The sequence below is a fragment of the Porites lutea genome, chromosome 2 (genome assembly GCF_958299795.1).
Source record: "Porites lutea chromosome 2, jaPorLute2.1, whole genome shotgun sequence".
Taxonomy (NCBI): domain Eukaryota; kingdom Metazoa; phylum Cnidaria; class Anthozoa; order Scleractinia; family Poritidae; genus Porites; species Porites lutea.
The window spans coordinates 33,294,347-33,319,346 of record NC_133202.1 but is presented as its reverse complement, the minus strand read 5'-3'; the positions used below and the strand labels follow the sequence as shown (position 1 = coordinate 33,319,346).

The following is a 25,000-nucleotide window of genomic DNA, read 5'->3' as shown; positions in this document are numbered from 1 at the left end:
CCGTTGAGTCTACAGCGTTTTCCAGCCCAAGGGTTTATAGTACAGTATTTTGTGCCTCCAACACGATGCACCAGTGAAAAGCCTGTGCACCTATCGGCTCCTGCGTGCGTCCAAATTAGAGGTTGCTTTGTGTAGAATATCGACAAATTCTCTTACATTTGAGTTAGCAAAACATGTGAGGTATATCGTCAGACAGTGATGTCAGTGAGTGCAGACATTTTGGGCCATCAGCACTGGAAAGCACAGTAGACATCGAGGTAGCATTTGTTGAGGTTTATTTTCAACCCTTAGTTCAATTCAATTTTTGGAGCCAAGGATGAAACCGAACCAGAACATGAACCAGTTGAAATCGAAATAATGAAGAAAATATCAGCTTGCATTGTGACAAGAGAGGATAAAACCGGGCAAAACATCAATTCCATCCTTATCTCTGTTCGAGTTGAAATAAGGTAAAATTCGTTCTTTCACTATGGGATTTCCAATTACAATATCTCGGGAGACTAATTTTCAAATAATTTTCCGTACTACATTGCTTTTTACAGACATATTCGGCTTTGGAATAAGGTTACATATAAACAAAAACGTAAGGCTCGTCCTAATCAGTCCCTACGTACACTTAACTTGGCATGGGAAAAGTGATGAGTTTCGCGAGGGCAGAAGAGAAAGGAGAAAGCCTAAGGACGAAGCAGCACACATGATGCAATGCACATGCGTTGTCATCAAATTTGTCCCTGTTGGACTGGTATCGTTCTGTTTGCTGAAGGAAAGATATATGTACGTATTTACAAATAAGCTGTAAATCGCCACTGCAAGATTCTATCGTTGTTGTTTTTGTTTGCATTCTCGTCAACTCCATATTTTGTGCCATAACTGTCGGTGACTTGACTCGTTGGTTTTCTGTAAGGCGTTGGTGGTCTGTTTAGCTCTCGCCCAGTCCTCATGAAGAAAGCACGACGAGATGGCGGGATTCTTGTGAGTTCTTCTACCGACATGTTTTCCTGAAGAGTGTTTTACGAAAACAACTTAATCTAGAGGAACACTAAGTGATGTGTTTACTGTAAATGATCGATTAAGCGCCGCTACTCGAATAAGCGGTGCTCTCGAATAAGCACCGCTCATTTACCGAAAATAATTAATAAGCGCCGCGGGGCTAATTTGGGTATTTACAAATAAACGCCCCACCTTTGTTTCACAAAGAGACTGAGAAACTGTGTTCATGTTACCTCTTATATTTGAGCAGCAATACTTTCAGAGACCGAGAGACTGCGTTCATATGATACCTCTTGTATTTCATTCGAAATCATCTTATATTAAATTGTGCATACCTAGTAGGCGCCTTACTTAATTCTCTCTTTTTTTTTCCCCCAGTGTTTTACCAGTAGATGAACTAAGCGCCACTCTCGAATAAGCACCGCACCTTTAACAGGGAAAATGAAATTAGCGCCGCGGCGCTTAATCGATCATTTACGGTATAGTAACTTCGCAGGACCTCTCTCCTTAGTTGCCGTCGTCGAGGTTCTGATTTAACACTAAGAAAACGACAGCACTTGCAAACATTTCTCCAAAAAAAAGTTGAAACAATAATTCGGCTTCAATTTGTCAATTTTAGCCGATATTTTCCTTTTAACTGACTTCAGAAAGAGAAGAGGCGTCGTCTTAATTAAATTGAGAGTAATTCCCTACAAAACATGAAATATTAGAAAGTTTCCTGTCGTAGCCAAGCAGTGACGGCAAAGACATTTGTAGTAGAAAAGATTGTGATGCCCTTTTAAACCTATTGCTTTTTGACTTTTCCGTTGCCATCACAGTCGTCGTGCTTTAGCCTCCTTTTATCATCGTGGAAGTATAGCCATACGGTGATACCGAGCAATACTGTGTAGTTTGGTAGCTTGGGCTTCTTGCTGATTCAGAGGTTGGTCCAATTTAAACCATTTAAAGCTATTTGGCTACACTTTCACCCACGACGTTAAAATTTTTGTCTAGTACTTTACACTAGTTAAAATTTCTGGCGCCCTTGGGAGGGTTAGGTACTGCATTTGCGAATTTCTGAATTTGTCGTTTGTTTTTCTTTTCTGGTCTCTAGTAGTCTCTACTCACATTTGTTTGTATATCAACTTGCCAGCTATCCACGTATTTCGTCTTTTTGCGACGCTTTTCTGCTCGATACAGCAACAATAATATTGAGACAGCTAGGAAGGCGGTAAGGGCAAGCCCAAGGATAATAGCAATGATATCCACTCGTGTCAGTCCTTCCTGTGGTGTGGCTGTTTCCTCTTGTACTGCTGTTACATCTAAAAATAGAAACTAACGTTGATCAAGTTATGACCAGAATAGACCTTATTATTCTTGATGCCCACCATCTTTGCAGGCGCTTCAGTAAGGATGGAAAAAGAGCAATTTCACGTGGTTTCTCACGGGGCAAACATGTATTAAAATTTGCCAATAGGAGGAATCGCGGTCAAGTTTTGCTTTTATCCCCTCAGTTCTTTAAGCGCGTTCAAAGACGGCGGGTATCGTGAATAGGTTCTACGGTGGAACCCCATTAATACGGTCACCAATGGGCCAAAACAATTTGGCCGTATTAAGAGGTGACCGCATTAACGAGGGTTTTTTTTCAAGAAAATGCATGGCCGTTTTGCCAGGCGGCCAAAAAAAGTGGCCGTAATAACGAGGTGGCCGTGAGGCGGGGTTTCACTGTATTGAAATGTACACTCATGATATTCATGCTCTTTATGATAGACATCTCCAGTTTTCCTCTTGGCCCTAACCCTAAAGAGAAATGGCGTTGTATGGAATTACACTTTATTGCGTATAATATGAAGTTCCGCATGTCCTAGTTATGTGCATTTCTGGACACAAGTGACTAAGGGGAGACCTGTGAGTAACGCCGACCTAGTTGTCCCTTTCGTAAACGGTCGCTGCCATTTTTATAACACTTTTTATAAGGCGTGGTTACCAATGGTAGCAACGGGAAATAGGCAGCGCAATCCCGTATCCTGCCACATTAATATGCGCCTACGTTATCTGCTAGGCTAAAAGAAACAACCTTATTACCGTGGTATAGTCACATATCACCATATTAGCTGAAAATTTTCCCCACCTAGAAAATAATATAACGTTTCTGATTTCTCACCGCTAGAGTCTTCTACCCCGCCGTTGCACCTTTCGTCTGTTTACTCAAAATTCCCTTAGATGACCAGAGACCGGCCATTCTGATGAATTTGCTTCATAGACCCACTTATTCAGAATTTGACAGAACAAATTGCATTTCAGGGATTCCTTTCAAGGTTCTTATATAGCCTATAATATAACACTGAGGAAACTGAAGCCATATCCAATAACTTAGGAAGGTCGATCGTTTTTTGGCAATTAGAGTGGTCTCCCCAATATTGAGCGTGCATTACCTCACCGAATCGTTAACCCCAGTTTCTAAATACGAGTAATTCATTATCATAACCCGATCAAGCTGTGTGAGGTGCGTGCGATGTGTCCTTGAAAGAAAACAGTGCTCAAATCTTTTGGGGTTACGGTTTTCACTTCTTACCTTTCATGACAGTGAGCCTTACTCTTCTCAATACCACAGACGAGTTAGCTGTACAAACGTACAAGCCACTACCACTTGTCTCGAGATTAGACAACACTAGCATGGACTGATTAAACGAGGTAATGTTAACAAGCACATCTTCGCCGTCTTTGCTCCAGGACAATACGGTACTGGAAGAGTGGTTTCTGTCTCCACAAGTAAGGTTGACATTGCCTCCTTCCTCTATTGTCTGACCTTCTGTATCTGAAAAAACATGAACATTGATACAAGACTGGCGTGGGTTGATGGAAACTAGAAGTTTCATCTTTGAAAGACGGTTCTCTAGAAAGTCATGAAACGTTTTGCGGAAAAGAGGTTTTTATCCCCTAGGTATGCTCCTGTTAAAGCTTGTTAAGAGGTACTTTGGCGCTGTGCCATCAACAAAGCGAACGAGTCAAAATTTAAAGTTAAGAGGCCATTCTGCGTTATTCATTTAGCCACAAATCCCATGGACTCAGTTAAATCAAATTAGGAGGATGACCGGTCCCATTTTTACCCAAGCGACCTTTAGTTTATCATGATGCCTCATCTCAATTGAACGTCTAGCAAGTATGGGTACCTGCGGAAATCGATTTCCATCAAATCTTCGATTTTTCAGGTGACGTTGTCGCATATCAAGAATAAATTTTTTTGCGTGGTAACCCAATTAGCCAACTCAGCGCAACCGAGACGACAACAGAAACGAGTGAAATGAGCAACTTGATTAAAATGGCAATGAGATCATCGCTTTTACCGCTAAGATCGTGGCTTCATCATAAACGATCGTTGCGACTTCGATTTCGTCGGAAATACCCAATATATAGGCTCTCACTTCACCTCTGAAATCGAAAAGGCGTTTAACTTTGTTGCCCCAAAGTATTGCAGAAAACAAACAACAATCATCATCAACAATGTAAACATATCCAATCACTGCTATGTGTGCATATTTATCACAATCATTATCTGTTTTTCTCAGTATTTGCGCATGATAATAAACATGATGCTGATATTTTTCGAACTTCAATAGTGGCCGAACTCAGAAGCGTGAAAACGGAATTACTTTTGTACAACTCGAAGGTTTCTTTCCTTACCATTGAAGTGCTACTACAAAAGCTTAAACCGTAGCTGTTTAAAAAAAAAACAAAATTGCACGGCTCAAAAGTAAAAATTTCAAATGACCGACACCACACACAGCCCCGCCCTTCTAGTACAAGGATGATATCAAAACAGTTTATAATATCATTATTAATGAAGCTTTTTGATAGCAATCCTTCCTTATCGCATCATCAAATTTATTATGGACTGTGGAGTGTAATCTTATGAAATCTTAAGCGGTGGATAGTTTAGCTCCATGCCTGTTATGCCGAAGCTTTCATAGTCCAACAATTGTCTAACAATGTTCTCTCAAAGCGCTTCAAAAACCGTTTATACATGAGATAGTTTATGCCATCGACCAAAACAATACGAGCTCAATACTAGTTAAGGTATCGCAATTCCTTTTTGGTTGTTACCAAAATAACGATGAATAACGATGACAGTCAGCACCTTAAAGTACATAAAATTGTTATTTAAACCACAAATCTATAGCTAAATGTTTTGACTTACCAGTTGTTGCCGATGCAGGGTCTTGAAGCAAAGTAAAACACGCTATTCCTAGCCAAAATAGATTCAACATTCTAAACTGCCATACTGAATACGAAATCAGTGGCACACATGTACAATTGCTGGCACTTTTTTTCATTTATATAATTTGTGTTATATTCTTTTCAGTCTAAGATTGTTTTTTGTTTTTAGTTTCACGTCGGTCGACCAAGGAAGTATTTATTCCAAACTTCTCATGCCAGCTGCCGTGAATAGAAGGAAATCAAGTACACCGTCTTCTGTATGGAGGTTTAAGGCATTACACTCTTTAACTATATTCGATGAGCCATTTCCAAGGGCAATTTAGTACACCTCGGCGTCGTCTGATCAAAGCCGGACTTAATGAGCGGAAGAAAATTAAACTCCAACAAGCGCGCTCACGTTAGTAAAAGTCGGAAGTTAAATCACTGCACTTACGATAACATAAACGAGCAGAGTAATGTAGACGTAAAATAAAATGCAAAGCACGCGACGTAATCAAAGACAAATTTAGAATGGCTAATATATCAAAGATTACAACTGACAAATATTCCTCAAGAACAATATTGAGATTGACAAAAATTAATCGGCGCCGTTTAAAACAAAGATCTGGAGCAAGTGAGACACTGGCTTCTTCTGCCATCTGACGGGCATAGGATTCTATCTCGCTATCTCGCAAGAAGAACCTTCAGTTCGGTTTGGTTCCGGGTGGAAATTTCTTTCGATTCCGTCCGACGTATGAGAGGGAATGCAGTCCTCTTTTCATTGGACTATTAACCTGTTTCGATTCGTCCCTTCGTTCCTTTTTCATGATCATAATATCGGCTTCAAAGAATAAAACCTCCCAGCAGACTTGAAAAGGAGTCAAATTATTGTCTTAGTTTATTGTTCAATAAATTCAGTCCGTTTAAACTAAAGTCGTTGCGACTTTTGCTCTGGGTCGTGTCCGCAGGAGACGTTGTCATTCAAAAGACACCCGATTTGTCTATTAACATTTGCCTGTATTTTTCAGTGTTTCCTTACGAAGCCACCGAAGGGGAGTTTAAAATATTTATAATCTAACATTGAGAAGAAATCATCCGATTGTATTCAGTCCACTCTTAAATTCACCTGGACCATTCTAATATTCAACCCAAATAGTTACCAGTTAAATACCTTCCAAAATAATGCGTTCAGTCCAAGAATCCATCACATAGAAAATCCGTTGGCCACTTGGCTTTAAAAAAAATCTCCAGGGCGTTACAACACTTGTTTAGAACAAATGCAGCAAATCAAATGGTCTGAACAAATTTGAGGCTTCGCCCAGATGCATCCTTATTTCTTGAAACTCACCAGGCGGGCGTTTTTCTCTCGGAATCACGGCCATCCGTCCACACGCATCCGACAGTAGCCTGCGTAGCAAGCGTTTCCAATCGAGTTATTGCTCTCGTCCCAACTTTCTCGACAAATTCGCGCAGAAACGCTTGCTATACGCAGGCTAATCCGACGGAGACGGTCACCGAAGACATAACTTTTCGGAGTGTATTTTTGAAAACGCCTGTTTCCGAACAAGGACTGTTAGGAACACAAATTGTCGAACATGTTCGTTTATGTCGCACTGCTGCTTCATTGCCATTTTCCAGGCTCACCATATTGGGCATATTTTGAGTTGCATATTTCATCGGTGAAATGTTAAGCTTGTTATTTCAGACTATTACTTACGGATCAGTAGATAAACAGACACATAGATAGACACTTTATTTCAAAAATACGTAGCAGCCGTGAGCTGAATTGTCGATTGAATTGCGTATTAAATCTATTCAAAAATTGCCACAGTTGTTAAATATAAAACATGTGGAAGTACATTCAAATATACTTATTTTTATAACTATTTACATGAATACACTTTATAAAACTGTTCCTCACCGTATTAGATTTAAAATTTACACTTTAAGGGAGTATTTAGGACTTTAAAACAGCGGTAATATGCAGACAGTGCGCCGCCTTATCTTCCAAGATACCATAAAAGGGATTTACATATTAAGCAGTTTATGGTGGTCCACCAAACGCTCGATTTCCAAGTTTTCTAAAGCTGACAATCAATCCACAAAAAAATTAGCCTGCGTAGCAAGCGTTTCCGTTTGGTTTCAGAGCAAACAACGAGGGTTAAGAGTCAAAGACCGCTCGAAAAAATTTGGCTCTCGTTTCATTTCTCGCGCGGTCAAAACCGAAAGCGTCCCCTTCCTCGGTCTTTCTTTGCTCGCTTGCTACGTAGGATACAAAAAAAATATTTAAAAAACTTCCCTTTTTCTAAAATCCTTAGAAATAAATAGAACCATAGAAACAGTCTTCCCAAGAGGTTAATTTAAATGGAAACACTATAGGATCGCGTCCGCAAATTTTAAAGGGGTGAACAGGTTACCTGTTGAAGGGCGAAAACAAGTTGAAGCGATAAGTGTGGACGCATTTTGAGAAAGGAAAAATTGCATTTTCAAACAATTCGGATAGGTGTTGCTCAGCTTGAGTTGTGTCCATAATATTTTTTTCCGCTCTCTAAACATTGCTAACTATTTGGTAATGCGCTGGGGTCGGCGAAGTTTCCATATGAAAGCTTCCTGTCTCTGTAAAAGCATTCTGATATCTGTATCGGTAAGGCGGTGGTTCCATGTTTACACTTCCAGTTTCAGCAGGAATATCCTGGAAATACACAGATAATAAGTGTAACTGATAACAATAATAATAATAATAATAATAATAATAATAATAATAATAATAATAATAATAATAATAATAATGAAAATGATAATGATAACTATAATAATAATGATGATAGATCACTTCCACCAAGAATTCGGAAAAAGAATTCAAGTATAGGCCCAGTTGTTCAAACGTTAGATAGCTCTATCCAGCGGATAAATATTTGGGAAACCAACTGCGTTATCTACAGGATAGATTTTTATCCGGTGGATAGCGCTATCCAGCGTTTGAACAACCGGCCCATAGAAATCACCAGAATGTGGCAGATGAAGACAGAACAAATCCCAGTAGTCGTAAGCGTAGTAGAAGTGGTTTAGAAAGGCTCAGAGAAGCTCGTTAGAGAAATCACCAGGAAACATCATCCTCTGGGAAATTCAAAAGACAACATTGCCCAAGGTATATATTCTAGGGAAGTTCGCTCCTATCCATCAAGTGACAATATAGACAGAGCAACTATCAAGCGCCCCAGGTTGAAGGTTTGAACCCCGCCTCTGGAGAAGAAATACGGTCTCATGAACTGAACACTAATAATAATGATAATGATAGTGATGACGACGAAGTTTGTACCTAGCCATTGTTGCGTGGTGCAAACTTATGACGAATATTATACTCACTTTATCAACGTCATTTACTTTGAAATTTACACCTCTGTCAAAATATAGAGCACGGCACAAGAAGAAACCAATAAATGACACGATAAAAGTTGTTAATCCTAAGGAAACGCCGAGAGCGATGCTTTCCTGTGTTCCAAGATCTCCTACAAAAAAAAAAGAAAATGCACAAATAAATAAAATTTTGAAACGTCGGTCGACAATTTCCTGATTAATTTAAATTATTAATTTAAATTAAGGTTTAAATAAATAAAATACAACAATACAATGTAATGCAACATGGCAATTCCATACGATGAATCTATGAACTTTGCGTCAGAATTCGGTTTGTTATGATTCTGTTATGTACCAGTCAATCCCAAAACCACCCATGCCCAGCCTCCCCCCCCCCCCCCCTTGCATTTAACTTTTTTGAAAAACTTTAGCCGTTTAGCCGGTCAAATGCACATGCCCCACCGGTTAAGAGCGTCAAATCCCCCACCCACCAACGACTACATTCCAAAATCTTTCCATGAGTCATTACCGTTTTATTCAAATGTAAATATCCTTCTAGACGTAACTGAAATATTTAGCTTAAGTCTTGGAAAATTGTCTTACGGAGGTTTGTTCTTTTCAATGAAATTGTTCATTCCAGAAAGCCCACGTTACTGCAACATTAAACGGGCTTTTTCAAAGGCTCTTAAATAAATGCTCTAACAAAACAGTAAAAATAGGCGGAATGGCGGTCAGTATAAAACATGGACTGCGGACTGCGGACTACGGACTGCGGACTGGGTATAAAATATGGACTAGGTATAAAACGCGGACTGGAAAATACGGACTGGGTATAAAACACGGACAAGGTGTAAAACGAGAACTGGGGACTACGGACTGGGTATAAAATACGGACTACGGACTACGGACTACGGACCACCCATTTTGCCCATTTTGGTCCGGAATCGTGTATAGTTTTCGAGGGAACTACGGGAGCGTACATGAATGGACGTATTTATCGTTTCAATTCCAAATGAATAGGAACGAAATAGAAATGTGCGTATTCGAAATGCATTTGGAAAATTTTTTTGTTTCTGCTCTAACTTGGTACAGTGATGACATAATTTCTGCCTAATTAGACCTAACCTGTTCCAGCCTCCGAGATAGTTGGGTCCGCTGAATTGGAAAAGCGAAAACACGAAAATAAAAAGGGGGAAAACTGAGTCTCCCCAACTATCTGAGACCCTGGAACAGGCTAAATTAGGCCAGGTCCGAAAATGGGTATGGATTTTAGAGATCTGGTCTGAAAACGGGTGTAGAAAATGACATTTTTGGTCTGCAATAAGGTCAGGATTCGGAGAACCGGGCACCACACCCCCCACCAAGAATTCCCAGTAGTACCCCCCTCCGGGGATCAGGAGCAGGGTGTAAATCATGTCATCATAATCATCGCTCAGAAAATAACGTTGAATGACTCATTTCGGTTATTATTCACGTACGTGAGTAATCCCTCACCCCTAATTAATACTGCTTTTGTGCATCGCGGAATGCCCTACATTGACCTTCTCTTCTGAGTTCTTCATTCAGTCCTCATATTCCCAAGGCTTTATTTGAAACGGAATTGTGGCATCCGATAAGAACTTTACTGATCTGACTAACACCAATACTATTTTTTTTAATTCGGTGCTTCTTATTGGTTTAAAACTGCAAATTGAAATCTCTTCTAACTCCTTCTTTTTATAAAATTCAGAGTTTAATTTCAGTTGCCTTGAGTAGCGGCATAACCTTCCTTATGCTTGGGAAGAATAGACTACGTGAACAGCCAAGGGAATGTTAAAGCTGGGACTACTGTTTTTGCTAGTACGCTTTCCATTTCTCTCAGTTTTACTTTCTAAGCTGTTTTTATATACGTAGTCCGTAGTCCGCATTTCATATCTAGTCCTTGTTTTATACTCAGTCCGGAGTTGGCATTTTATACCTAGTCCGTGTTTTATACTCAGTCCGGAGTCCGCATTTTATACCTACTCCGTGTTTTATACTCAGTCCGGAGTCCGCGTTTTATACCTAGTCCATATTTTATACCCAGTCCGCAGTCCGTGGTCCGCAGTCCGCAGTCCGTGTTTTATACTGACCGGGAGGAATGGCCTGTGAACGCGGTACACCGTTCTAAATGCCAAAAGAATTACAAAATCCTTTTGCTTGCAACGCTGACCAGCATTTTGACACAAAGTTCAAATGCCCGACTGAGCTGAGCGGGCCTCATAATTTCCCACTGTACGGAGCAAAACTTTAGTCAAATGCCCGGGGTAAACGAGGAGAAACGGATGTTTTCGCAGCCTAGGGGTATACACACTGAATTCTGCAAAGCTGATCGTACTAAGTAAAAATTAACTTCGGAAGACATCAACACGACACTGAATAAGCAAAAACAGAGCGGGTCGTAGCAGTAGACAGCTGTTTCCCCATTTTTGTTGTTCGTCAGTACGGCGCAACGAACAGAGACGCTATGCTCCAAAATTCGATTCCCGCACACTCTGTTTAGGAGCCCTGACACCGAACTCAAACACTCACAGAATCACGCCATATCACGTGTCCGAGAGAGGGCAAGAGTCCAAGTGCATGTCTATGATGTCTCGGATGGACAAAACCAACCTTAGAAACATGGGCAAAACCATGCAAAAAATGAACAGCATATCGGATCTATAATGGACCTACGGCCCCAAAAAATAAGTAATAAATTGACATTTAAACTGCAAAGGACCGCAAACGAATATGCCGCCCGGGGGACGGGATGGGCAGTTTTGAAATCGACCGGTACATTACATAGTTACTGGGATAAAAACAAACAAACAAACAAAAAGACAAAAGCAACAAAGAAAAGAAAATCGATCCCCTATCCTCGATCCACGATCCTTAATCCCTGATCCCCGATTCTCGATCCTGGATCCTCTCTCAATCTCCAATCCCAATTTTCTATAGGAAATCGTTAAATTAAGAGTCTCGCAAAATCCCTAGCACTGCTGACGTACTGCTGGGCATATCATAGAAGATTAAAACTTCACTGAATAAGTACGATTTAAATTTCATGATTTTAAAGCTTTCGTCTCCAGTGTCTCTTAATGAATACTATAGACCTTGTCACGGTTTTCAAGATCAACCACCAAATCTTACTTATTTTTGCAAAAAGAAACTTCATTTTTACAATACTGTTAAACAGACACCAATCCAAAGAGAAACATTTCTAGATGCTATAAAACTGTTATTGTTGTTGCCTTGTATCTAGCCCCAGCACAAGAACAACATGAGTGCTTAGTGTCTCTTAATGAATTGTTCAAGATCAACCACCAAATCTTACTTATTTTCGCAAAAAGAAACTCGATTTTTACAATACTTGTAAACAGATACCAATGCAAAGAGAAAAATTTCTAAATGCTATAAAACTGTTATTGTTGTTGCCTTGTAGCTAGCCCCAGCAAAAAAAGAACAATTAATATGAGCGTCTAGTCCGAGTGAGTTAAGCTTGTTTTAAAATTTTAGATGACCTTTGACACGAAGTTTCAATTAGTTTGTTACCGGTAGTTTGGGTACGTATAGAAGCCAAAAAAAGTCTGAAACGTAGACCCTGACAGCCTGCAACTGCACAACGGCATTTTGTAAACGACTACCATTACTCTTCAGTCAGATTTCCAAATTTAACGAATAATGTGTATTGCTCGTTAAGTGTGTGTTATCTTCGAAAGTGTCGACTGAGTAACACAGCCAAGTTTACAATTTCGTTAATCATTGCCATGCCGCTTTTCCTGAAACGGAATTTTGACTTACCAGTAGCTTCAGGAAGGGCCTGGAGAAACCAACTACAAAAAACCAAGTTCGCAACCTCGGAGGAATACATTTTTGGACTAACTCAAATGTTTTAGTTAATTCAAGTAGTTCAATGATTAAGTCATTTTGAGTTTGTGCCCCTCAGTTTGCTCCTCGTCAGGAAGTCACGCAATTGTGAGGTCTAAGCTAAGCTTGTATTCCCTGTATGGCTGATTCTTGTTTTTTAATCCCTTCAAAGGATTAAAAATAAAAATTGGAATTTCTTTTTTTAAAAAAAAAAAATTAGTCTTGGGCCTGGGCCAGGGCCAGGATAAAAGCATTTCGTTTCAGTTGCGCGAGTACTCAGTGGTAATGAAAGACACTATTAATTAATCGTCAGGTATGAGGGTTCGTTGGTTGTCTCACGACAGTCACATTGTTATAGATCACGACGTTTCGACCGCGAACTACTGGTCTTCATTAGGCTTAAGACCAGCAGTAAGCGTTCCAAACGTAGCTATAAAAAACTAATAAAGAAAGAAAGAAAGAAGGTAAAAAAAAAAGCAAAGTACGGAAACTATCGCTCTCTTCGCAGAATTTGCGTGAAAGCATGGTTTAGGTAGTGGAGGGAAATGCTTTTGTTCTTGCAAACCAAAATGGCCGCAGTGACGTTAGCAGCCAAATCCAAGGAAGATTGTTGAATTGTTGTTTCCGGCTTACTCATCCCCTTCACTATGAAAAGAATTACAAAAACTAATCGCTTTTAAAAACTATGTGTCTCCGAAAATGGTTTAAATGTGAGCAGCAGTCCAAAAATAACGATACCATACTGTTCTAATACTAACGCAAATTAACTTGCCTTCGACGACAGGACGACGCATTTTTCATTAAAAAAAAAAAACGCTATCCGGGAGAAGCCTGGACAAGAACTTTAATAGCAGAAAGAAACTCAAGTACCGAAAACGGAAATACGTCATAGACCTCAGACTTCGCCGTTTCTACGAAGGTGTGTAGAAATGCTTCGTGTGATGTTGAAAACGCTTAATTCGGATAATTTGCAGTTTTCAACGACAACAGAAATCAGCTGGACATACTGTTGATTTGTAGAAATTGGCAGGCGATCGAACATTACGAAATCACTTTGGCGAACTGCACGCTGTCCAGAAAGCTACTGTGTGAAATCTCAGTATCGTTACTAAATTCATGTTCTGCTAACAGGCTATTTTTAGCCGAGCAAGAAGAGACACATTCAGAGAAACTGGAGAAACGGAGAGGCAGAGAGCAAAAAATGATTTTCCTCTCTTCTCCTAGCCTGTCATTCTCGGGGAGTTTTTAATTAATTAAGCGAGTGAGTCATTTGGCCCCAAGCACAAGCGATTATGCAAGTTTTTTTTTTTTTTTTCAAAAAATTAATATTTATATTTTTATCGGCACTAACTATGATGTCAGTTTGATCGACACGATTCAATGAGTTTTACACTTGATCGTGCCCTTTGGTGTACTTTAAATCAACTGAGAAATTAAAAAAGTATAGTTTTTGACTTGGTGACATTCAAGCTGACTAAGATGTATTTTGAATGCTTCATGGAATGTTCCAGAATCCAGTCCATACAGTTTTTTTACTCACTTGACACTCGTTGACGTACATCAAATTAAAAGTCGATGATCATGAATGAGCGCATCGATTGAACAAGTGAGTCTCTTGATACATAACGTAATTATCATCGATTTCATTTTATTCATTCTAAAATACTAAAATACTCCAAACTGCCGCTTGGTTAAAAGACAAAGTTACACGCAAGTACTACAAAGAAACTTCGTTGGAAATTGCCATCCGAACTCTGTGAAGTATTCTCCATCCTTATTTTCCAGCTGATTTTCCAAGTACATGTTTTGTTCTGTACACGTACCCCATCAACGTCATCCTCCATTTACCCCTTTTCGCTAATTTTTTGTTTATTTTCTTCCCTCCTCGACCTTGATAATTTTCTTTCTCTTCCCATAACCAACATAACGACAGACAGACGGTAACTAGAACTGCTGCTGTCCTCACGCTTTCCGTGTTTGACAGACATGACTGTATATGTAAATAACGGATCAGTATACAAACCGGCCGGCGTCAATCGCTACAGGGCTTTTCATAAAAAAAGGACTCGACTTACCAGTAACTTCAGTAAATCCCTGGAGAAACAAACAACAAAGAGCAAGAGTTCCAACGTTTGAAGAATACATTGTTTACAAGCTTCAAATGTTGTAGTGTCTGTAGTAAATACAAGATTCGATCTTGCAGTCGTGCAGGTTTTTTTCACTTCGTGATATTAGTGCGTCACGCATGTAAGCTTTACCTTTGTTTTTCCTGCTTCGTTAATTTTTGGTTCATGAATAAAGCGTTCGTTTCGTCAGAAAAAGGCGAGTCATTTTGAATTTTATGACATGTACAGCCATAGTCAGGATAAATACATTTGGGTGATAATCGTGCGTGCTCCACTTTTGTTGTCAAACTTGATAAACGGAATGCAATATTCCTCAGAGGTATCTGTGTTCAAATATTATTTTCAATGCAGTGTTTTGGGAGGCATTGATGGCTTTATCCTGAGCTTCATTACTGGACTTTAATTTACTAAAATTGGAAGCGGAGAGGGAGGAACCGGGAATGGAGAACCGAGAATGTGGATCGAGCACGGGAAGTGGGAAAATGAAAATTGAAAAACAAAAAAGGAATGAATTGGGGATTACTGATAGGGCTAGGTTTGTTCCAAGTTTCTTATTTTCCCGTTCCTCGTACTCGTACTCGTCCCCGATCCCTGATCTTCATTTCCAGGTCCTAGTTCCTAGTTCGTCAGTTAAGAAAAGGGATCAATTTCGGTTACTGGGAAACTGCCCACCTACCCCTCCCCTAAACCAACATTAACACTTACTGCTTGTTTAGGGCAAAATGTTGGCTTAGGGGAGGGGTAGGTGGGCAGTGTCCCAGAAACCGAGCTAAATTGATCAAAGAAAAGTCTCCTCACTGTTTATTCCCCTAAAAAATTGTTAAGGTAATTTTAACCTCCACTACATAAAATATTAATAGCGAACTGAAAAAATAAATAAAGAAATAAATTCAAATACCCAACGCAAAAATGGCTGCCGGATGAATATTCTCTTGTCTGCTTTCGTGTAAATTAAAATTGGCCTGACTAGCCTCGTTCTTCAGTACAAAATTCAAAAGAATACATCATCTCATTATCTCAAGCGAGGCTAGTCAGGCTACGTAGGTTTGATTCAAACAAGAGAATATGAATCCAGCACCCACTTTTTCATTGGGTCAATGATCATTCAACGTTTTTATACTCTATAAGGTGATGTCCACAAGACATTACGTGAACTGCGAACAAGCGGATTAGTCTGAAGGTAGATATAGTCTTTAACGAACAAATATCTTCATTATTATTCAAGTTACTTTTCTCGAAAGTTTGATCGAGTCTAGAAGTCTAGAGATCATCATAACGTCACTGCACGTGACTGCCTTCTGTGGCCGTCCGGTCTGCTGAAGTGATGACTTGAGTTGCCCCGGGTCTGCCTTGGAGTTTTTCGTCGTAAGATAAAGGGCTGTCCACGACGTAGCTTTTGGGTACCAGACCCCAAATGTAAAAATTGGACGTCCTTTCCACGCTGACGCTTAAACGTAAGATACCCAGGCCTTGTTTATATTTGCAGGATTCTCTAAACTAGCCCTCCCTGTCTCAGTCAAAGAAGGGCTATTGTAGGAAGGCAACGGCATCATGCTAACACTTCCTGTTTCAGTTATTGAAGGATTATCCTGAAAGAAAAAGTACAATTAGAAAACGTTCATAATCTTTACCGCTAATTTGTTGCGCACTGAAAGTATCTGTTCCAGGATATTTCTGTAGCGGTGGTATTGAAGCAAATCAGCGAAAATGTTCCAACTTGTTACAGTTTCGCTAAAATCTTTTTTAAGGTAGTCTCAGACGCAGCCTTTTTAGTGCGTCGTCAGGCAAGTCTCCTCCCCACGTAAACACGAAAGAGTTGCATTTAGCCTGAGAAAACAGCCGAGATTACGTGACACCAGCCTTCCCCGCGAAACCAAACGTCTGAGAAACGAGCGCAGAAATTCCATACTGATGACGTGTTGCTACCCGGCATGTTTGGGAAGTGCTTCTGATTGGTCGTGCTGTGAGGGAAATCAAATTTGCTAAAACCAATCAGAAGCACTACCCAGTTGGCTGAGTAGTTACACGTTATCAGTATGGATTTCCGCGCTCGTTTCTTCTCTCAGACGTCATTTTGCGGGTAAAGTACTGGTGGTGTTGCGAAATGTCGGCTGTTTTCTTAGACTGCGTTGCATTAAGAGATACCGCACAGTTAACTGTTCATTTATCGTGTGTAGCTTCATTAACAAATGGACAACAATTTTCCTTAGTCTATATTCTCATAGACCGTAGCTCTCGATCACTCATCGAGAGAGAACTCATTCAGTTATTGTAAAATGTCCTTTGGTTCAAAATAAAAGAGAGATTAATTTATTCGTCTCCTTGTCAGCTAGCCTACTGATCTCCAAAGATGACAACTTACAGATTATTCACTGAAGCTAAGCTAGTAAATAAAACAAAAATGGTGTTCAAGATGATTAGCAGTTATTGAATAAGGCGTAATTTAAGATTCTCTTCTTTGGATTCATCATAAATTGTAAATATAAACCGCAAAAGACAAACGCGCAAGGGAGAAGAATCACGCTCGTACTTACCATCCTTACGCGCGAATGCTAGCAGTCTTATTATTCAGATTCAGTGGTTTTGTGATCTCGTCCTCACGTCCGGAGAAGCCAGGGGCGGCTCCTGCCTGGAAAATTTAGTTGAGAAAGTGTACATCCTCCCTGAAACTCCTACTTTTCTGGGGACCAATAAAAGGTCAGATGCCCCCCACCCCCCACAACATTTCAGATATAAAAGGCCTTGACACAAGGAGAGATGATAGAGAAACGGAATTCTAGACCTAGACCCAGGTTCCAGAAAGTACGAAACCTTATTTCATTTCAGCATACCTAAACAGCTGTCATGTTTACCAAATTTTAGACGAGAAGAGGTGGCCGGACATACCGGCTATAGAGCCGGTTTATTAGAGACTGAATACCCCTGGGGTTTTAATGCGAGTTATATTCTTACCCTTGTGTCCGTTGTGTATGTCTTAAGCGCGCGACATAAGAAGAAACCAAGAAATAATAAAATAAAGGCTGTTAACCCCAAAGAAACACCAATGGCAATTCGGTCATCCTTCCCAAGATCCCCTACAAATGGAAAAAAGGCAATCAAATAAGGACCGAGTGAAGGCGATCGCGATATCATATGTAGCCTCCCACGCAGAGGTTCTTCGTGGGGCAGGAACGCGTGACGAACCCCTAAGAACGCCAGTGTGGGAGGCTATATCATATGTAACACAAACTGACTGAGTCAATCTAAAAAGTTCAGACCTACAAACAAGGTACTGAAATGGAAATAAATTGTCTCGCACACTTGTATTCTAAAATTGCGCCGATACAAGCCACGCCTTGACGTGAAGTGAGAAGTTTGGAATAATTCTGCCACTGCATGTAACCATGTGATTCTGTAACTACTTCCATAAACTTTTCGCGTGTGCTTCGAGAGGTTATCGTTAGGATTCCATCGACCGTAGCCCCTTCGGACACCTCATGAAGTTTACTAATTAGGGTTAAGCACTGCCTTTACTGATTAGGGTTAAGCACTGTTTCGAAACTGGTTAGGTTCTTTTTTTGGGTTGAGGTTGATGCTATATGTACTTAAATTATTTCACCTAGACCCAGCAAATCCTCAGTGGTTTAGTGGTTAGCGTAGAATACTGGACCATCTGGGTCGTGGGTTCGAATCCTACTGTCTTTAGTACCAATTCAAATTGAAGAGAACATGAACTTTCATGAACATTTCCAGCTTGAAATATCATCTAAGTGTGATATAAAAGGAGAAAACAGTCAGCCTACCTTGTGTAAATTTTATGAGGGGAGAAAGGGGCTACGGCCGATGGGATCTATTAAATGCTGACCGCTTCGAGAGTGTGTGCGAGTGACCGTGAACACACGGCCATAAAGGTCGGTACACACTAGGCGACAAGTTGCAGCAACACGTCGCGGCGACCGATCACTCCATGTGAACAGGTTGGGCGACTAGTTGCAGCAACAAGGTGAGGCGACACGTCGCAGCGTCAAATCGCTTCGTGTGTCCTGGAGAATTTTTGTGAAAATCTTTGTCTCCGCAACAGAATTTTGTCGCTGCAACAAGTCGCAAAAAAATTAAATCAGACTGAATCTGTGCGACTTGTTGCGGCGACAAATTCTGTTGCAGCGACAAAGATTTTCACAAAAATTCTCCAGTACACACGAAGCGATTTGTCGCTGCAATATGTCGCCGCGACATGTTGCTGCAACTTGTCGCCTAATGTGTACCGACCTTAAATGAGGTCGTTAAACATTGTAGTGGCAGAGGGTACTTTTAAGTTCGACGAAGTGTAGTTTTCTAAAAAATGATGCTTCTTCCAATTTCTGTCTAAGGTCGTATTTCGATGTTTTTCTGGGGTTCAGAATCATCCGATAGCAGAATACAGTAATTGCTTTATTATTCATTCAAAATAATTACTAGTTTTTAAAAGAAGAAACAAAACAATATCAATAATAAAAAAAAAAACAAGCTTAAACATGCTTATAATATCTCGATCGATACGCAATGGCGGTTATTATACAACTGTTCCGAAGAGAAGGTGTTCAGATAGATGTTTCAAATCAGTTGGATAAAACTGAAAAAAAGAAATTTGTAAATTAAAAACGTCACCTAGTATCGCACATTTCGGTGATCGTCAAGTGCATTTTACGATTGTCTTACAAATTCAGGATGGAAATAATTTTCTACCTACCATTGAATACCGTAAAGCCAAAGTTCGTCGCTTTCTTTTTCTTGTACGACTGCTTCATTTATGGTACAAATTTCGTTTTCCGAAAATCTCTCGACGCCATCTTGGTTCCGGTCGCAAAACAGTGAATAGCCAAGAATATTCCGAGTTTACGGGAGCCAATCAAAACGCGCGAAAATTGCTATTCATCGATTTGGTAAATACTAGAAAGAATTAGGTATCCGTGGTGTTTGAGCCATCGGAACCGGAGACATATTTTGAATGAATAATAAGATAGATTAGACACAGCGTCCAGTAGCGGCGCCTGAATAAGACGGCCCGACATCGATCGCTCACTTGCGGTTCCCCCAGATGGCGTCACATCGAGCAGAGGTCTGCGTGCACTTGGTTGTCCTGTGTCATAAGCACCGTTAGCAGCCTTAAACTGAGTTCGTTGAATCAGGTTTCTTTTTTTTTTTTTTCGATTCAATGAGTTAAAGTAAATACACTCTCTTTGCGTAGCTTTTGCAATGCCTTGGGTCTATTTCGCCGTTTCGGAGTTATCTATTTTTGTTTTGATGACACGAAAGTTCAAGAGCGTGATTACTGATACTGTATTTGAAATAATTAACTACGTATCACTTTCTTACAATCTTAACATTCTCATGATTCAAACTACAGGTCCAAAGTTCATAAACGCCGGCCGGCGTTCTGTATCAGTGCCTATGTGGCTGAGAATCTTATGGTATTCGTAATGTTTTACGTAACAATAAACGCCAAACGGTGCTCTTGATCTCTGACTTGATGAAACTAGTCAACTAGAAAAACTCTTTAAACAATGCTCTTCGTATCAGTCCAATCTGAGGAGTTTTTGCCGAATATTTCAGAAAACTGAATGGCCCTGAGCGGCGTCAAAACAGCTTGTTTACCACAGAAAAGTACGAGCAATAAAGTGTTCCATTTTTTAGAGGTCTTAAGAACATCATTAAACGATACTTACCACAAGCAGCTTTGGATAGTCCATGGAAAAACAAACAGCAAGAGAAGATGATTGCAACGTCCTTGGAAGAGGCCATAATTTAAAGTTTTAAACGAGCGGATTGTGAGTAAAGGTCGGGTCTCACGCCACTTGCTCACGGTGTCAACAGTATGTTAAATGGGTCACGCTACTCATGCATGCAAAATGAGTGTATCGTCTGCACTTTTTTAAAATAAGTACACAGCTTGTTTGCGGGCTTTTTTATAGGTGACGCATAGAGTAAAACATAAGCGAATAGATGCTGGGAGTAAATCAGGCCCGATTAACGTTGCAGCCGATATTTTGGCGAATGCTTGGGTTTTGCCATAGCTAATGAATTTTAAAAATATCCTAAAGTACCTGATTATTCAATTTGTCACGAATCACTGGCAACAGCAAATTTATAATATCCACAGCTATTGTTAATTGCCCTATTATTTCCGCTACCTCGGAAACTGTGATGGATTTATTTCTTTTTTGTCTCAGTGAGCTATTAAGATAATCCGAATGTAAATTATTCACAGTGACTGCACTAAAAAATTTGTTGGGCGTTACATTAGATTAAAACCACCCTCAGAAAGTGAACAAAAGAAGTGGTGAAGTGTACAGTAGAATCCCGATCTCTCGAACCCTCGGTTTTTCCCAATTCCCAATAATTTGACCTATCCTTTATTTTTCTTCGACCACTGAAACACTGTAATTTTTTTAATTATCCCCGATTTTACGGAACCAATTTGCTTTTACCAAGGTGGCTCGAAAAATCGGGATTCCAAGCCCCGGGGAGAACCACCCATGTAAAAGTGACGAGGATGCTCATCGTCTCGCTTAGGGGTGTAAAGTGCATATTTCGGTCATACTTTGGGACGGAAAATCACTATATTTCAACCTCGTTCCCAGGGTTCTCTCCTACCCTTCCTGCGGGAAAAGATTTTCTCTCAGTATAGTTCTGGCCCTGAGGAAGGCAGGTTATGGGCTCCTGGGAAGGCTGAGTTTGTTAGCCAAAATATTGTCCTAAAATAAATCAGCTCTTTGCCGTAGTGCCAGCCCTGCACTGAGTTTTGTTTTAGGTTGACTTTATTTCCCCATTCAGGTATCGCATAGGGCTGTGCATAAAGAAATTTACAAAAAATGCCGTGACACTGACCACACAGAAATATCCTTTGGCTTTAGAGGTCAGTTGAGCTTAAGCTACACCCACACCGGTCTCCCTTAGGGGTTTAATTTTAATTTTCCGACGAGCGTTCCCCTCACTTGTATATGGAAGTCCTCCCGGAATTCCAAGTTCAGTCGTAAATAATAAAGAACTGTAACAATCCGAATGTTACAGGCTGTCTATTGCACCTTGCCTGAATGGGAAAAAAGTTCAACTACTACTCTCTCTGGGTATATAGAACTGCTCGAGTACTGAGCAAACTGTGATGCACACGTTAATAGTCATCTTCACAAACGTTAAACAGCTACACATGCTCAGTTCTTAGCCGGTTGCAGTTGATAATTGCTTCATGCTTATCCCATGCACATTTCCCTCTTCAACTGCATTGCCATTTGTAAAAACACGGTTATCCTGCAAACCGAAGCAGAAGAGGGAGTCAACATTACCATTTAACGGTTTGAATGATTCTTCCGCTACCTTAATGATTTTCTAACTCCAGCTTTCCTCCACTTAACGCTTGTCGCTTGTCGCAGTAGACACGCTATCAAAACGTTTTAAAGTTCAACCAGCTCTCTTAAGACCGAAATCCGCAAGAGAGAATGAACTATCTAGCTCATTCTCTCTTGATGTCCGTTAATAGTTATTAAGAGAGTGTCTCTGTAAGAGCGGTCCGGTCGATTTTGCTTGAGACACAGATTTAGCTCATTTCTTGTGTGTTGTAAGACATTCATGTACCTATACTAAAACCACAATCCGTTTGATCGGATCTCTTTATTTTTCAGAGTTTTACGGAAATTAAATTTCACTCGAGCGAAGGCCTGTCGTGACTCTTTTCAAGACGTTAATTTGAGGCAACTTTGCCGGACGATTTATAACAAACTACGGGACTCAGCAAAAAACAAATACCACAGCCATGTATATTAACTCTATCTTATCCATCGAGGTGACTTTCGTGAACATCACGTTTCAATCAAGCAAACAGGAAGACTTGGACGACACCTTATCGGTTCGCTTAAGTCACACACGCGAAAACTGATCAAATTCAAGGAACATTTTTGAAAAAGTGAGGCGTTCTTAACTGATCCGACTAATATAGCTAGGAAGTAGGCGCCATAGAAAAGGTGACTACAGAAAAAAACTTTGCGGCCCGACCTTTAGTAAAACTTTATAACTCCGTGAAATTACCTAATTTACGGCAATCTCCATGTTTTGCCGCCATTTTGAGGGACTTGTCAACATGACGCGTAGCGGATATAAATCTAGCAGGTAGATCTAAAGCCGTCAGAAATTCATACGAAAGCATTCAAATGAACGTCACTTTCAATTCACGGGGCAAAATTTGAAATTGTTCGTTAAACCTACCATTCCTACATCCCCATGCGACCATTTCTTCCAACAATTCAAACACTACAACTAGTGTTCGAATTTCCCTCGTCGATTCCACCGTAAGAAATAACCCGTGCCACCCAAGCTTCGACTCGAATGGAAGTACGAATCAACAACAAAACTGCTTCACCCTCGAGGCCATATTACGCTGGTATTTTGATTTTCTGATCGACAAGAACGGTGATCAGGAGGTGATCGCCATGTTTACCTCATAAACGTGACCGCTGACCAGCCGCTGAGTGAAAACAGTACGGCGCGGGGTGGTGTGGGTGGCGGACTTACCGTCATAAGATATTCGAATACATGCTAACAAAGCTTTAGGACTCTCAGTCTAAACAGTGAAGGCAAGCTTCGTTATACAGACAACTTTTATTTTATTCTCATAACTTTTCCTTTAAATTAGAACTGGTATTAATTAATAGAGTTATTTAAATATTTTTAACCGAGGTACCCATATGACCTTTTTGCTTGTCCTCAGTGGTATAAAATAAGGTGTCTTTTCTTCCAGAACCTTTTATTTATGCGTTATTGCACGGAATGAACACTATACTTAGAAGGTTTGTTCTAAATCATTTTTGCTGGTCCCAAGAATTTATGCAAAATCATTGCTTTATACAAAGCTGACTCCAAAATATGATTTTCCGTAACAGTAACCAATGTCATTTACGTAAGGTGTTAATAAAACTAGCAATGTATAATTCTTAGCGTTTTCCACTTATAAACCTGACATACAATTGTCAAGTGAACTATGTTAGTTTCAGCTCATTCCTTGATTCGATGTGACCTTTTATCACTAAACCCTATTCTTTTCATTTGTAATTTTCCTGTACTTTTTTGTTCATACGACAACGACAAAGAGTTTTATAAGTAAACCGATTTTTTGGTGTACCACGCTTATCACATTGTATATACAAATACATGCAAAAGGCCGGCTAAATAAGCTCCTCCCCCTGCTCCTAATTGTTCGGGTTGCCTTCGCCCCATGCCTCTGCTCGACTCCCATTTAAATGGAAGCTCGAAGAAAGTACAGATTTCCTTAAGCATGGAAACAGTAAAATAGTTCAATTTTTCCTCCCCGACGTAGTCACACAAGTCATAAATGTCATGGACAATCGGATGCGTTAAGCCAATTTCTGTTACAACTGATTCGACGGTGGTCATGTGATTCACTTCTTCCTCGCCAATTAATTCCTCGTCAGATTTATCGTCAACCGCGGTGCTCGGAGACGAACCTGCCCGTCTCCATCTCGAGGAGGCTAGGACAAACGGAAGAAAAATCCTTGTATTTGTGCTTTGGTTAGCCACTCTTCCCGGGAAAACAGGCGCTCCCCGTTTTCCCCCTTCGCTTTCCTCAGATCTTGCGAGACTTGTCGCAGATCCTCTTTCCCTCCAGATTGCTCACCAATTTCAAACTTGGAGGTGAGATACTGCCTTACTTTCTCTTAGAAGCGAACAGCGCCACCTTTTGGCCTATGAAGTGCCCATCCTTCAGATAAATTCGACTGGAAAAGTTCGCTACCCTGTCTCTCGATAACATTGGTACTGTCGTCTTCTGAAAGGGTAAGGGATAAGAACTTTTCAACCCAGTTTAAATCTAGAGTTTTCAAAGCTGTTCTAATGTCAAAAATAACAGAAATAACCCAGGAATGCCAGCTCAGTGGAAGGATAATTACACCATCAAGCAGCGACCCATTGGCCCTTGTAGCTGTCTATAATGGAGAGAGTGTAAGTTGGTTATGAAAATACACTTTTTTCTCTTTTGCTTTGACTTTGTGACGTGCTTTTGTCACAATTTGAACAGACACGCGTCACTCTTACGTAATGTTTTAACGGAAAACCAAACAGCATCATTTTATTTCCAAGTAGGTATATATTCAGCCGTTCTAAGGCACCATTTTGCCAGAACGAAGTATATGTATATATTAAGAGTGGTACAAGAAAAAACAGTCAGACTTGTAAAAACCTTTGTGTTTTTTTATATCTTTCCATACTTATAAAAAATTGTAGAGGGTAAATGAAAATGAAAAAGAAAATGTGTCCTGAATAGCAGTCTTTCAAATTTCCTTTTAGCCGACAGGGAGTCGTGCAGAGGCATGGGGCAAAGGCAACCCAAACAACTAGGAGCAAGGGGAGGAGCTTATTTAGCCGGCCTTTTGCATGTATTTGTATATACAATGTAATAAGCGTGGTACACCAAAAAATCGGTTTACTTATAAAACTCTTTGTCGTTATCGTATGAAAAA

The 25,000-nt window shown here is 40.2% G+C and overlaps 3 protein-coding genes and 1 pseudogene across 3 annotated transcripts in view; all 4 read right to left on the bottom strand.

Annotated features, from left to right (window-relative positions):
* LOC140928242 (uncharacterized) overlaps positions 1-3,848 on the bottom strand; it is a 4,319-nt gene extending 471 nt beyond the window's left edge. Inside the window, exons 1-3 of the mRNA XM_073377965.1 lie at positions 3,545-3,848; positions 2,098-2,291; positions 1-998 (exon numbers count right to left, since the gene is read on the bottom strand). The exon at positions 1-998 is cut by the window's left edge and continues 471 nt beyond it. Of these exons, the coding sequence (XP_073234066.1) occupies positions 783-998; positions 2,098-2,291; positions 3,545-3,848 (714 nt within the window). The 3' untranslated portion in view covers positions 1-782. The remainder of the gene's footprint in view (positions 999-2,097; positions 2,292-3,544) is intronic.
* Positions 3,849-7,534: 3,686 nt separating this feature from the next.
* LOC140926885 (uncharacterized) lies at positions 7,535-14,630 on the bottom strand. Its single transcript, XM_073376564.1, has 3 exons — positions 14,466-14,630; positions 8,533-8,675; positions 7,535-7,858 (listed from the first exon to the last, which is right to left on the bottom strand). The coding sequence occupies exons 1-3, from the start codon at positions 14,533-14,535 to the stop codon at positions 7,715-7,717; spliced, it is 357 nt and encodes a 118-aa protein (XP_073232665.1). The 5' UTR covers positions 14,536-14,630; the 3' UTR covers positions 7,535-7,714.
* A 1,211-nt stretch (positions 14,631-15,841) lies between these two features.
* LOC140926884 (uncharacterized) lies at positions 15,842-20,333 on the bottom strand. The gene is made up of 3 exons (XM_073376563.1): positions 20,201-20,333; positions 17,469-17,590; positions 15,842-16,105 (listed from the first exon to the last, which is right to left on the bottom strand). Exons 1-3 carry the CDS (start codon positions 20,274-20,276, stop codon positions 15,965-15,967), a joined length of 339 nt encoding a protein of 112 aa, XP_073232664.1. The 5' UTR covers positions 20,277-20,333; the 3' UTR covers positions 15,842-15,964.
* A 3,125-nt stretch (positions 20,334-23,458) lies between these two features.
* Positions 23,459-25,000, bottom strand: part of LOC140928230 (uncharacterized) — a 4,057-nt pseudogene continuing 2,515 nt past the window's right edge.